The 14233-nt window shown below is 38.3% G+C and overlaps 1 protein-coding gene across 1 annotated transcript in view; it reads right to left on the bottom strand.

The window, feature by feature from the left end:
• Positions 1-14233, bottom strand: part of IL1RAPL1 (interleukin 1 receptor accessory protein like 1) — a 2437811-nt gene that overhangs the window by 505265 nt on the left and 1918313 nt on the right. The window contains exon 6 of the mRNA XM_069761543.1: positions 9054-9128. Within this exon, the coding sequence (XP_069617644.1) occupies positions 9054-9128 (75 nt within the window). The remainder of the gene's footprint in view (positions 1-9053; positions 9129-14233) is intronic.

Genomic DNA, 14233 nt, shown 5'->3' with positions numbered 1-14233 from the left:
GATTGGCTTCCTTAGATTTTTTTTTTTTTTGGCAAAGTCTAATCTGGCTTTTCTATTTTCATTGTTGAGTAATGGTTTGCACCTTGTGGTGAAATCTCTGTATTTGCTTTCATTAAGTCTTGTCTTTATGGTAGAGTTAGATACTGAAACACATACTGGCCAGATAGTATCTGATATCAAAATCAAACACCTTGAATCCTCTTTGAAATATCTTGCTGCTGCTGTGGCATCAAACCATAATTATTTAATAATGTAGTAAATAAAATAATATCTGCGCTGGAATCAAATGAAGGAACATGTTTGATTCCGAAATGCGTAGGAATTGGTCCATTGCGCTTCCCTTAGCTAGTCACGTGAGCAATCACGTGACCGTGACATCACGTAAGGTCCTGCATTGACAGAGAACCTAACGGCTTAATCTAGCAGCGTTGATTCACTCCACGGAGGAAGCGAGCGTAGGGCATTCTGCCACCGGCCGGGGCGGCGACAAGAGCTCGCTCATTAGAAGGCAACATGCAGAATTCAATGGAGCTGATTTTTTGCAATACCTATGGACTTAGCGGCGGAAAAGTTCTTACCACTGCGGCAGCCATATCAGGTAAACTTTACTGAATCTTTTTATTTTATGTGGGCTGCACTACTTTTAGGCTCCGGGTCATCAGTCTGGTAATTGCTACCACAAAGTAGCTAACTAAATATAAGAAACGCATATTAGTCACCTCATTTTCGCTATATTTTTATACATTGTGGTCATCCTTTTTGGCATTTGAAACCGTCACTTCCCAACCGTTTGGGTCTTCAGAGGGGGTTAAATTTTGATTCCAGCGCAGATATTATTTTATTTACTACATTCATAGACATTGATACAGACGGGTGGTACTGTATTATTATCTGCTGCAGGACTTATAGGGTCTGAAGCGCTATTGGTATCCTAGTATCTATTTTTATAATTATTTAATGCTTTGTCTTATTCAGCTTGAGATAGCTTTAGTTTGGCTGCATAACTCAAACTGCTTTATCTCATTTCTTAAAAGCCATCTTTCTTTGTTTTAAAGGCCTTATGTAGCTTTTACACATTCCTACCCAAGAGATCATTATGTCTTTTATATATAGTTCTTTCCATTCATCAACCAGCTTTCACTTACAAAAATGTTGCTTAGATTTTTCTTTATCAAAGAGAGCAACTGTTATAGATAGTCTTAACCTTGCTGTTATTGTCAAGTCATAAATTGAAAGTAAAGATGAAACACCAGAAGTTGTGAAATTTAGAGGTCAGGAAAATCATTTATTTGCTAGGTGGTAGAGTAAGGCATATTTACTCCTAACTTAGCATGAATGTATACTGTTCATGTTATGTTTAATGTTGTTTTCCTGTATTTTCATACTAATTAGACGCATCGAAAGCACTATGTTCAATTTTATGGATTTTTTTCCATTGTAGTTAATATCTAGTTAGTGTGTGTTTACAGTAAATATTAGCGTGGTGCTCTATAACATTGCCAAGGATGCAAAAGTCTTTAACTTATATATAACTAGTTCATTCAGAAAACTGCATTCAGTAATAGTCACAAAAACTGATCTCTGCTGTTCAATAACCATAGTCAATGAGGCGTTAAATGTCATGTCCTGTCATATGTTTTCAGGTTTATGTCAAACGTACTATTATTTTGGCTACAGCGCCAAAACCAACCTATTTCTCCAATTACTTTGAAGATACCAAATACTTCATGACTTGCATTGCAGACTAGTTAATTCTATAGTTACAGAACCCTTGGGTCAAGCATCCTGCTTCTCACAAACTGTTTTGAACATCCATTAGATATAAAATATTTTTTTGTGCTCAAATCTCGCGCAAAATAGAGAACACAGAGATCAAACAAATCCAGTATATGTTATTTTACAACTTTTACAGGATGCTCCAAATAATACTAATATAGAAAAGTTAATATTTTCTTCAGTGTTTTATATTTTGTTTAGAATTAACTTGACTCACAGTCACATATTATGCTTAATATTTTGTTAAGGTTTCATATTTGGTCTAATATTTTCCTTTCTCACATACGAAACTTTGAGAAACTGTGTGTTATTAGCAGTGCACTCGGAAAGGTCTGATGGCTAAAATTCTCATAAAAGTATGGGGTAGCTGATGGAAATTTCTGATGGGAACTACATTTGTCTGTAAATGGTCTAAGAAAACTACTCACAGGGGAAAAAACAGAATTTCTTATGCTCGCTAGTCGCTACCCATGTGTGTTCTTTTCTCTGAGTGCTTGTGATTAAGAGCGCTTACTCCCAAAATTTGGCTTCACTGGTAACCCATAATCTGACATTGGGTCAGAACAAAATCAGTTAGAACGATGCATATTCAGACAAGCTCTAGAAAACAATCCTGTTTCCCGCCAAGAAAACACCACAAATGTAAATCTGACAGGGAGAAGGACTTGGGGATCCTAGTTAATGATAAACTTACCTGGAGCAGCCAGTGCCAGGCAGCAGCTGCCAAGGCAAACAGGATCATGGGGTGCATTAAAAGAGGTCTGGATACACATGATGAGAGCATTATACTGCCTCTGTACAAATCCCTAGTTAGACCGCACATGGAGTACTGTGTCCAGTTTTGGGCACCGGTGCTCAGGAAGGATATAATGGAACTAGAGAGAGTACAAAGGAGGGCAACAAAATTAATAAAGGGGATGGGAGAACTACAATACCCAGATAGATTAGCGAAATTAGGATTATTTAGTCTAGAAAAAAGACGACTGAGGGGCAATCTAATAACCATGTATAAGTATATAAGGGGACAATACAAATATCTCGCTGAGGATCTGTTTATACCAAGGAAGGTGACGGGCACAAGGGGGCATTCTTTGCGTCTGGAGGAGAGAAGGTTTTTCCACCAACATAGAAGAGGATTCTTTACTGTTAGGGCAATGAGAATCTGGAATTGCTTGCCTGAGGAGGTGGTGATGGCGAACTCAGTCGAGGGGTTCAAGAGAGGCCTGGATGTCTTCCTGGAGCAGAACAATATTGTATCATACAATTATTAGGTTCTGTAGAAGGACGTAGATCTGGGTATTTATTATGATGGAATATAGGCTGAACTGGATGGACAAATGTCTTTTTTCGGCCTTACTAACTATGTTACTATGTTACTATGTTACTATGTAATTTATTGGCAACTAATTTACAAGGATTAACTGAAAAAATAAATTATATTTTTTTAAAGGGAATCTGTCACCAGGCTTTTGCCTCCGTATATGGGAGCGACATAATGTAGGGGCAGAGACTCTAAATCCAGTGATGTATCACTTACTCTTCTGTATCCTGTGATTTTTATTAAAAACTGTTTCATAGGCTACAGATCTACCAGTTCTTTTAATGCTAATTTCTGCTTAACCCCACCCATATCACTGATTGGCAGTTTTCTGTGTACATTGGGCATAAGCATAAAGCTGCTAATCAGTGGTGGGGATGTGGTAGGACTACCTGGCAGAAGGACAAGAAGTTATCTAGTGATAATCTCCTGCTGATAAAACAGTGATTTTAGAAAAGCTACAGAAAGCAGCTTAGTACTGACCCAGGATCCTGGAATCAGGATCTCTATCTCCATATTACAATGCTCCCAGATTAGGCAGCAAGAACATTGTGACAGATTCCTTGTAATGTGAAAAGGAAGTGCAGATTTACCCCAGAAAACACTGGATGCAATGCAGCAATTTTCTTAGAAACCAAAATTTATCAATCTTACAGCGTTTTATACTTCACAGCATTGCCAATTGGGATACATGACAACTAAACATTAACGACAGTCTGATTGCTAAGAATTAAAAACAATAGGTTTTTGTACAGACTTTGCACATTCGTCAGGGTCTTTAAAAAAAGAAAATATTTGTTTTGCCTTTTTTTAAAATCCATGTTATCTCGATAACTCTTTTTCCTGGGCAACATCTGATATTGGACGGTATAACAGTGGCCTTTTCCCTTTGTTTGGTACACTTATAGATCCTGAAAGCATTGGGCATCAGGTGATCATATTTCCACAGAGCAACAGCCCACACTGTCGGGGACCTTTAATTGTCCCAGCCAAGCTCTTCTTAGCATTGTGCCAAATTCTGCACAACCTAACAAGGTTAGTAGTATCTACCTATTATATCCAGTTTGGTCTATTTGTGATAACATATTGCTATGTTTATATTATTTACACAGCACTATTAGTCCACCAAGCTGGGGTCAAAGCCAATTCTTAAAAATTATCCATTTTTACTCAGATTGTTAATTGATATATTGCTTTCTATTTCATGTTTCATACAAATGTTCTAAATGCTAGAATGCTCCACCAAGTAAACCATCCAAAAAACACATATTGGCTCTTAGAGAAAGTAGTAACAAGAATTCCTACTCTCACTCCACTTCATGATACTAATCTGTAGTTCTTTGCTACTTTATAAAAAAAAAGATTTTATGAGATTAAATAAGAAATAATAGTAATAATAATCTTTATTTTTATATAGCGCTAACATATTCCGCAGTGCTTTACAGCTTGCACACATTATTATCGCTGTCCCGATGGGGCTCACAATCTAAATTCCCTATCGGTATGTCTTTGGAATGTGGGAGAAAACCGGAGAACCAAGAGGAAACCCATGCAAACACGGGGAGAACATACAAACTCCTTGCAGATGTTTTCCTTGGTGGGATTTGAACCCAGGACTCCAGCGCTGCAATGCTAACCACTGAGCCACCGCGCTGCCCAAATACATTTTTCTCCAAGGCAGTGACACTCCACATCTGTGTTTAGCATTTCACCTTGACCCCATTGAATTGTTTAGACCAAAGCTGATAGTCTAAAGTGGATCTATTTAATAAAAGAACTTGTCTTATCTTATAAAACCTTATAACTTTAGAAAGTATTTTTTCAACTCACCAATTGCAACGTACGCAGCCTACTCTTATTAAATTCAGAAGAGTATACTGGCATTTGAGCTAAAATTGTTATGATGAGCATGTTAGATAAATTACAGACTTAGCCAAGCGGTTTTCATTTTCCATTTGCCATCATTCATTCTTTTTACTTTAGAAATACTGCACATACAAAAAAGGTTTTTATTACTGTACCCTTAAGACTCAGAGGAGATGAAGAAACTATGAGCTATCCGTTGCTAATTACACCATTAAAACACAGTTCTGTGCTGTGGAAAGTGCAACAACGAAAATGCATGTCCATTTGTCAAAGATGTTTTTGAACGCAAAGTTAATTTAAACAAAAGATTTGCAAGAGTTCTATCGGTTCTACTCCTTTGTGTTCAACTTTTCTCCATTTATCTTTTGTGACTTTTTATGTAGAATCATTTAAACCACTTTTTCTTCTGTCTTCTCTTTCATTTTTTAAATGGAGCAGAAACTTTACTGCAAAAAGTGAAACAATGGAATACAGAACAGTCTAATTGCACTACCAACGTTCTTTAGCATATTCAAGCAAAAGATAAAATATTAATAGCATTGCACATGTTTAAGAAGTTGAATTTATATCATGTAGATAACATTTTAAGTAGAATTTTATAATGATGCTAGTGCTAATTATCATCATCATCATTCATTAAAATCTCCATCTTTATACAGGCAACAATAAACGCCATACACATTTAAATATCTATGTCAGCTCTTAAATACTTTTAAAATACTTTTTCACAATAAAATTTAACAATAATTTCATTTCAAGTGCACAAAATACAGCACAATCAAGGTGCAGTTGCCATAATAAAAAGTATAAAAATTGAAAAATGAAAAAAGCTAAAATCCAAGGTTGTAGCAGCTTCTTAACAGCTGCAACTTGATAATACTGTTTTGTAAGATATTGAGGGGGGAGTCAAGACTTTAACAATTATGGCCTATGATCCTTAGGATAGGTCATCAATATCTGATCAGTGGGGGTGTGACACCCAGCTCCCCCGACAGTCAGTTGTTCCCAGTGTCAGCAACAGCCAGAACTGTTCAGATGTAGAGCTGCCCAGCACACCTCCATCAACTGTATAGTGGCTATGGCTGGGTACTGCATGTCCACTTTCCATTTAAACAAAGAGGGGGTGGATGTGCAGTACCCAGCCACTATCCCATCAATGGTGCTGTGCAGCTCCGCAACTGAGCAGTTCAAGCCAACACCAAGAACAGGTGATCAGAGGGGGTGCCGTGTATCGCATCCCCATTGATCAGACATTCATGACTTGTCCTAAGAATAGGGCAGCAATGTAAGTCTTGGACAAGCACTTTTGGGAATTTGTCACCCCCTTGTACGCTTTTAAGCTACTACTATGGGCATACAGGTGATAGAATTGTTAAAATAGTCTTACCTGTATGCCTCTTAGCTATGGTCTTGTTGCTGAAAAATAGACTTTTAATCCTTTATGCTAATTAGGTCTTCCAGAAGCCAGGGAATGCGGTGCCTGGAGAAAAACTCTGCCTCCAGTGGTAATTTGCCTACCACCACCTTCCCATGCATGTCACATTGTCGTGTGACATAAAGTTGTGGCAGCGGAATCCCATGTCTGCAGCCTGCACTTGTGCGAACACTTTTCCTTACCTTTCCTGCCCTTCTAAGGGCAGTGTCTTCTGCACTGAAGAAGATTGAAGCCAATGCCCAAAGCTGAGCATAAACGGAAAGCATAAACGCATGATTGCCCTCTAGTCCTGAAGAACTAATTAACATAAAAGATAAACGTCTATTTCTCAGCATCAAGACCACAGCTATGAGTCATACAGGTAGAACTATTTCAACAATTCTATCACCTGTATGCACATAGCAAAAGCTCAAAAGGATCATTTTAAGATAAAATAAAAATGCTGTAATTGATTTTGTAGCAAAATTCTCATTGGCAAAATTATCATTAAACTGAGTAGTTGCGCTGCAGATTTCATTCCTGAAATGCTGCAGATTTGTCACAGCTCAAAAGGTTAACAATCAGTGATGATTTGCAAAAAAAATGTGCTGCATATTTTAGAAATGCAGTACAGACACATTTGCAGTGAGGATGTTTCATGAAGCATGTGGTTAGGATTCCCTAAAGGAGTGGTCCATCACTTAAAATGTATTTTCTAAATATCTATATTTATAAGCTAACCACTTTTGTAATTAGCATTAAAGGGAACCTGTCACCTGAATTTGGCGGGACTGGTTTTGGGTCATATGGGCGGAGTTTTCGGGTGTTTGATTCACCCTTTCCTTACCCGCTGGCTGCATGCTGGCTGCAATATTGGATTGAAGTTCATTCTCTGTCCTCCATAGTACACGCCTGCACAAGGCAAGATTGCTTTTCGGAGGCGTGTACTATGGAGGACGGAGAATGAACTTCAATCCAATATTGCAGCCAGCGGGTAAGGAAAGGGTGAATCAAACACCCGAAAACTCCGCCCATATGACCCAAAACCAGTCCCACCAAATTCAGGTGACAGAGTCCCTTTAAAATACAATACCATACGCTTTACCTTATTTAGTTAATCCCTAACTGTGCTTTTTTTTGCTGTACTTCCTGTACCACATAGTTTGAGATGAATCTCAACCATGACGTCACAGTAGGCTGGGTCTACACCAGGGGTGTCAAACTGCATTCCTCGAGGGCTGCAAACAGGTCATGTTTTCAGGATTTCCTTGTACTGCACGGGTGATAATTTAATCACCAACTCATTATTTGTGTACGTGATTAAATTATCACCTGTGCAGTACAAGGAAATCCTGAAAACATGACCTGTTTGCAGCCCTCGAGGAATGCAGTTTGACACCCCTGGTCTACACTCACTAGCTGCAGCGTTCATCACTCTTCCTGGTACAGGATGTAATCAGAGAGTAACACTGAAGTTATTTGCCAGTTTATTGCTTTGCTGTCCCTCTGCAGATGTCATAGATCATGGGTGATGGCACTGTGAGAGATGTGAGCGCAGAGTCGGCACTCTGCTTCTGTCTCCACCACAGCTGTAGCTTCTGTGAAATAAGATGTCAACAGGGGGCAGAGATAGAAGCAGTGAATGACACCAGCACCGCCCCACAGCTTACAGCACTGCCATCAAATGAACTGTCAACAGAGGACAGCACTGGTGTAAGTCACTGCAGCTAGCACTGCCCTAAAATGAAACGTCATCAAGGGGCAGGGAGAAAAGCAGTAAGTGACACCAGAACTGCACCCGATGATGATTAATTTGAAGGTGGTTCTATAAGTTGTGGGGCAATGCTGGTGTCATTCACTGCTTCCACCTCTGCTCCTTCACAAAGCTTTCTTCAGTCAGAAGCTATAGCATTGGCAGAGGTAGAAGCAGAATGCAGGTGTTGCAGTTACATCTCCCAAAGCGTCCATCATATAAGAGCCAGGACATCTTTAGAGGGCACCCCAATGCAAGAGACTAATAAGTAGCCGCAGCACTTACCCTGATGACATCCTGACCCACAAGGAGAGTTAGATGCTGATGGAAGTGAGTGCTGCCCCAGATTCCTGTGACATCACATTTGAGGCTCCTCTCAAATGAAACATCACAAGAATACAGTAAAAAAAGTTAGAGACTATCTAGATAAGGAAAAGTGTATAGAATTGTGCCATAAAGTACATTTCAAAATTAGTTAGGGTTTAAGGAAAGATGTTTAAAAAAATACATTTCCCTTTTAGCTGTGCAACAAACAGCTTTAAATAGCATGTTGGACAACTTTCATAAAAGCAATACAAGTCCAAACAAGGCCATAAACTGTTTTCATAAACCAGTCTTACCCCCATATACGCATGAGCACTCAGACAAGAAAACTATTTTTTTTAAAATGAGAGAGATGAAAGTCACTACCTGAGAAAACTGGAAGCATTTCTCTTCTCTAAAAACAAAATTATTGGGCGTTAAATTTCTAATTGCCTGATCATCCTCTCACTCAATATCATCTGTCTGGGGAGAGTCAATAGTCCTGTATATGCTTCAAATACTTCATTACAAAGTTCAGATGACCGGTTTGGCTGATTTTCATTTAATTTAGGCAATATAACAACACTAATTGTAATAAATGAACAAACGAGTTTGTGACTTACCTATCTGAGCTTCTTGAATTGTCAGCTTGTATTCCGAAGGCTGGAGTAACTTTGGTGGTTTATCGGTCAGTGGAGCTGAAAGAACACAATCTAATGTTAATATATATTGTAAAGTCTTGTTGTCATATACATTATAAGAAATATGGTAGATTAAACACAAAAGATATGTTAAAACTCACCATAGTTTCACTGATGAGTGAAGTTTTTATTAGAGTTAGACAAGATGGAGGAACAGGCCAGATTGTAGTTGGACAAGTACTTTTGCAGGTAAAGAAGCTGTTGCCCCACAAAACCAAGGGACTGCTTGTAAAATAATATTCCACAACTGAAAAATGTGGCCTCACCCTTAGGAAATGTTCACGTGATTCAATCACACTGCTTTTTTGCTACGATTTTCCGAAGTCATGATGTAAACAAATTTTTTTGCTGTAATTTTTCATAGCTGTGGCAAAAATGCAATGTGACAATAACGCGTGAGACTTAATTTCCTAATTTAAGACAACTGAAACTTAAATAAGGATCTGTATGAAAGTTATCTAACCTTATTACATGTCAGGTGAATAGATTATAAATATACAGTACATTGACTTGTCATCAGAATATTTATAATCATAAACAGATAGATTTGCTTTTATGGAAGATCCATCACATAAATATATCTGCAATGATTAACATAATATAGCCATTACAATATCACAGTGACATCGCATAGTAATCAGACACCTTGTGAGTAAATTAGACCCTTCTTTTCCAGTGAACCATACCCCTTTTCAATGAGATCACGCACCATCTTGGGCATATTGTAAAAAGTGCCTAAAACCCATGAATATGATGCAGGTAATGAAAGACAGTTTAATTTGAAACAAGTAGCACTTGAATTCTGGCACGTCTAGCTTAATAGCTTAATAAAGCAACCATTATGCTCTGAAACTAAGTCAAGTATGTTTACATTTCTCTCGCCATGGGTTACTTCGATAATACAACCATGATTGTTTGTTTGTTAACTCAATGGCCGTGTGGGAACTTCTACTCAATGATCATAAATGGAAGATGTAGGATTAACCCTCCTAAGCCATCTATATGGGCATTTAGGTCACAGAAAGTTGAATAAAATACCTTGAATTCTGTAATATGATGTATTATTCTAGGGAAATCCTTATTTTTCTTATATGCAAATGAGAAATTAAGATCTATAGGTCAGGCATAAATCTCTCTAAGAATCTGCCTACAGAGCTTATTAGAAATAAAAAATGGAATTACCAGCGTTTGACATGTAATGACTGACAGTCTGCTGCGATGCTTTTCTCTCATGCTGACACAGAGCTCTACAATGAGATCAGCACTAACAGATTGCAGCAGAGCTAACCCTTTATTGAGACAAAGTTCACTTCTGTTGTGCTAGCAGTCTTGCAAAGCAGGTGTCATCTTATAGTGTTTCTGCTTCTATCTCACAGGCAGCAGGTGTGGGTGAAGGAGCAGTACAGCAGAGCTGACATCACTGCAACTGTGTAGCAATAAGACAAGGTTTACCTCTGCTGTACTGTGTTGGTTATAATCAGCCACAGCTCTGCAGTACAGCTGCAAGCAATATGAGAGAAAAAGCACTGCTCCAAATGTTTGTAATGAGAGAAAGTTCCCTTCTGCTGTACTGGTTTAGCTCTTCTGTACTGTGCTAGTGCTGACTTCAGTGCAGAGTTTCAGAGCTATGTGTCAGCTTTTTCTTGTATCACACTGGTCCACCTGTAATTTAAAATAATCTCTGGAGATAGATTCTCAGGGAGATCAGTATCTGACCCAAAGATTTTAACAGCTCACATATTAGAAAAATATGGATATCTCCAAAATGAGACATTGGATTTCAGATATTAAGGTATATTTTTATTCAGCTTTCTTTGATCTGCATACTCATTTTTGGCAACTTAGGAGGGTTGATCCTACTGACAGATTCACTTTAATGTCACTTCCAGTAATATTTTTGCTTGTACTAGCTTAGTATAATTGAACATGGATAGTCACTTTGAACAACTTTTATGGCCAATGTTATCTAAAACATGTGTTAGCATAACAATTCAGTAAAGGGGTGATATGAAACTGTAAATTATTTTACGTCTGTCTATTTAAATTCACAATTAAACTTTTTCTAATATACCTTAATTAAAAAGGTCACTATCGTTCCCTCACTATGCTATTTAACGGCATTTTTTTTTACTACTTTCTGTATGATGATGCTTCATTTGAGAACCCCCAGTGCATGTTCGGATAATCAAACGAATCATCATCAGGTGGCAGAGGTTGTGGTCACTGCTGCAGCCTCTGACCCCACCCTGAAATGAAGTATCATCAGTGATGTCCATTGTCAATACCAGCATGTGCTGAGCAAGACGTTATCATGAAATATTCTTATTAGTGCACAGTGATAGTGCGCTAACTTGTTGGCTTTGATGAGAAATTAAGTCACTTGCAGGGGTGATGCTGGTCTCTGCTTTCCAGGTTGTCTTCTCATAATGCACAATGACAGTGCACTCTTTTGTCTGGTCATCCCTTCTCATCAAAGCTGGCGAGTTAGCACACTGTCACTGTGCATTAAAAATAATATTGCTCAGTGACAGTGATTCTACTGAGCAAATATCATAAATGACAACTGATGTATGCTCAATAGAGTAGGGACTAGCCAGGCCCTTTTAATGGATGTTATTGAAAAAGCTTTATTTCAGGGTGGGGGCAGAGGCAACATCACTGACCCTGATAGCATCTGGTTGATTATCCTAGTATGTGCTGGGGGTTCTCAAATTAAATGTCATATATACTGTAAGTAAGAAGTAGGTAAAAAAAGGAAGCTAGCATAGAGAGAGAAGATAGAGTACTTTTTAATCAAAGTATATTGGAAAAGATATAAGATTAAGACATTTCATAGATATAGATTTAGGATTAAAATAAGTATTAGTTTTGGACCACCCTTTCAATACATACAGGGAGGCATGGCGGACATTTTAATTGTAATCTGTCATAGTTTAAACAAATAGATTATTTGTTTTTATATATTTTATTAAAACAAAGAGAATCCTGATTTCTGCATATTACAACCAAAAGTGGACTTGTTATTATAAAGTAACCTACTTCTCTATTTAAATCAATACAACCTTATATATAAAACAAAAAACAAACCCTTAGCGGCTAACTAAACAACAGATGGCACTTGCCAGTATCACTAATAATCAAAGAGTACAGCTGCCTGGATTGCATTGTACAGTTTTTAATGATAAAATATTGTATGTTATTTTGATCTTGTTTCAGTCTCTCTGGAATCCTATTTTTATCTTACTATTTTAGCTGCTTATGATTCAATTTTAAAGTCCAGCTTTAAACTAATAGCAAAGCCACACAAGAGGACTAAAATACTCCAAAAATTAAAAAAACAGAACAGCAGAAAAAGGCAGCACTGCTTACCTGCCCAGGCCTTTGAACAAATGCACTACAGGGTGCAGCCAACCCATATAGCAAGATGTTGGCAACTCAGGTGCAAAATACTAAATAGACAAACACTCACCACATATCCATTCATGAAGTGGGTGACTGCTTAGTATACATTTGCACAATAAAGGCCAATTTTTTCCGCGATTTAACCCTTAAATTGCCTTTAACCCTTAAATTTAATAGCTACAGGCAATTTAAGGGTTAAATCGTGGAAAAAATTGGCCAGAGTGGTAAAGCCAGTGACTGGGGGGAGATATTAATAGCCTGGAGAGGGTCCATGGTTATTGGCCACCCCTGGTTAAAAACATCTGCCCCCAGCCACCCCAGAAAAGGCACATCTGGAAGATATGCCTATTCTGGCACTTGGCCACTCTCTTCCCATTCCTGTGTAGTGGTAGGATATGGGGTAATGAAGGGTTAATGTCACCTTGCTATTGTAAGGTGACATTAAGCCAGATTAATAATGAAGAGGCGTCAATTCTGACACCTATCCATTATTAATCCATTTGTATGAAAGGGTTAAAAAAACACACACACAATATTAAAAAGTAGAGCTCTTGGTGCGTTTACCACATGGTGTCAGACCACAATCACTGTCATGAGGGTGTCACATCACCATGGAAGGCCTGGAGTTATACGGTCACATCAGGTGATGTCGCAGGTCTTCTTTGGAGATGGTGTGATTTGTGTCCCATATTAAGTTAAGTGGTTGGAATTGAGTGGTAGTAGTAGTGATCTGTGGTTTGCTGTAGTACGGAGGTCTCAAACTGCATTCCTCGAGGGCTGCAATCAGGTCATGTTTTCAGGATTTCCTAGTACTGCACAGGTGATAATTTAATCACCTACACCCATAATGATTACAGCACATTGTGCAATACTAAGGGAATCTTGAAAACATGCATGGTTTGCAGCCCTCAAGAAATTCAGTTTGAGACACCTGCTGTAGTACATTTGTGTTTATCTTCTGGTCCCTGTTCCCATTTATTTTATTCCTCCATGTACCTATCCTCCTCTCTATTGTTGGTTAGTGCTTTTGTATGATAGTGGTTTTCTGCTATGCCTGTATTGTCTTTTTGTCATGGGGTGGGAAAGGGGACAGATAACGGTTTAACAGGAGCATAGTAGGGTTGGAGACTCGGGCCTCTCTACCTTTAACAGTGACCCTGGGACAGTGATAGGGTCCCAGTTCCAGGGACAGTTTGAGACCCCCCTTCCTTACCGAAGACCATCACATGACAAATACCTGCAGAGGCTTGCCAAGGATACATTTTTATTAAAACAAAAAACACATCTGTTACCTACACTCCCCAGTTCCTGTGATACCTATCAGTTCCCTGGTCATTGTTCACAGGCTACAATGATTACATAAAGAATGGAGTGAAAATATCAACTTCAGCTAATAATTTTTCTGAATATTTTAACAATATGGCTGTAATAGAAGTCTAATGTGGAATTTTTATTAATATTATTTATATATAATATTAACTAATACAGCGCCATCATATTCCACAGCACTTTACAGACGTCAGCATTGATTTCCCTAGTAGTAAATTCCCTATCAGTATGTCTTTGGAGTGTGGGAAGAAACTGGAGGACCCAGAGGAAATCACCGCACACATGGGAGAACATACAGACGCAATGCAGATGATGTCCTGGTGGGGTTTGAATCCAGGACACCAGCACTGCAGAACAGTGCTAGCCAATGT

Source organism: Ranitomeya imitator, chromosome 3 (genome assembly GCF_032444005.1).
Source record: "Ranitomeya imitator isolate aRanImi1 chromosome 3, aRanImi1.pri, whole genome shotgun sequence".
Taxonomy (NCBI): domain Eukaryota; kingdom Metazoa; phylum Chordata; class Amphibia; order Anura; family Dendrobatidae; genus Ranitomeya; species Ranitomeya imitator.
This window is presented reverse-complemented; position numbering and strand designations above follow the sequence as displayed.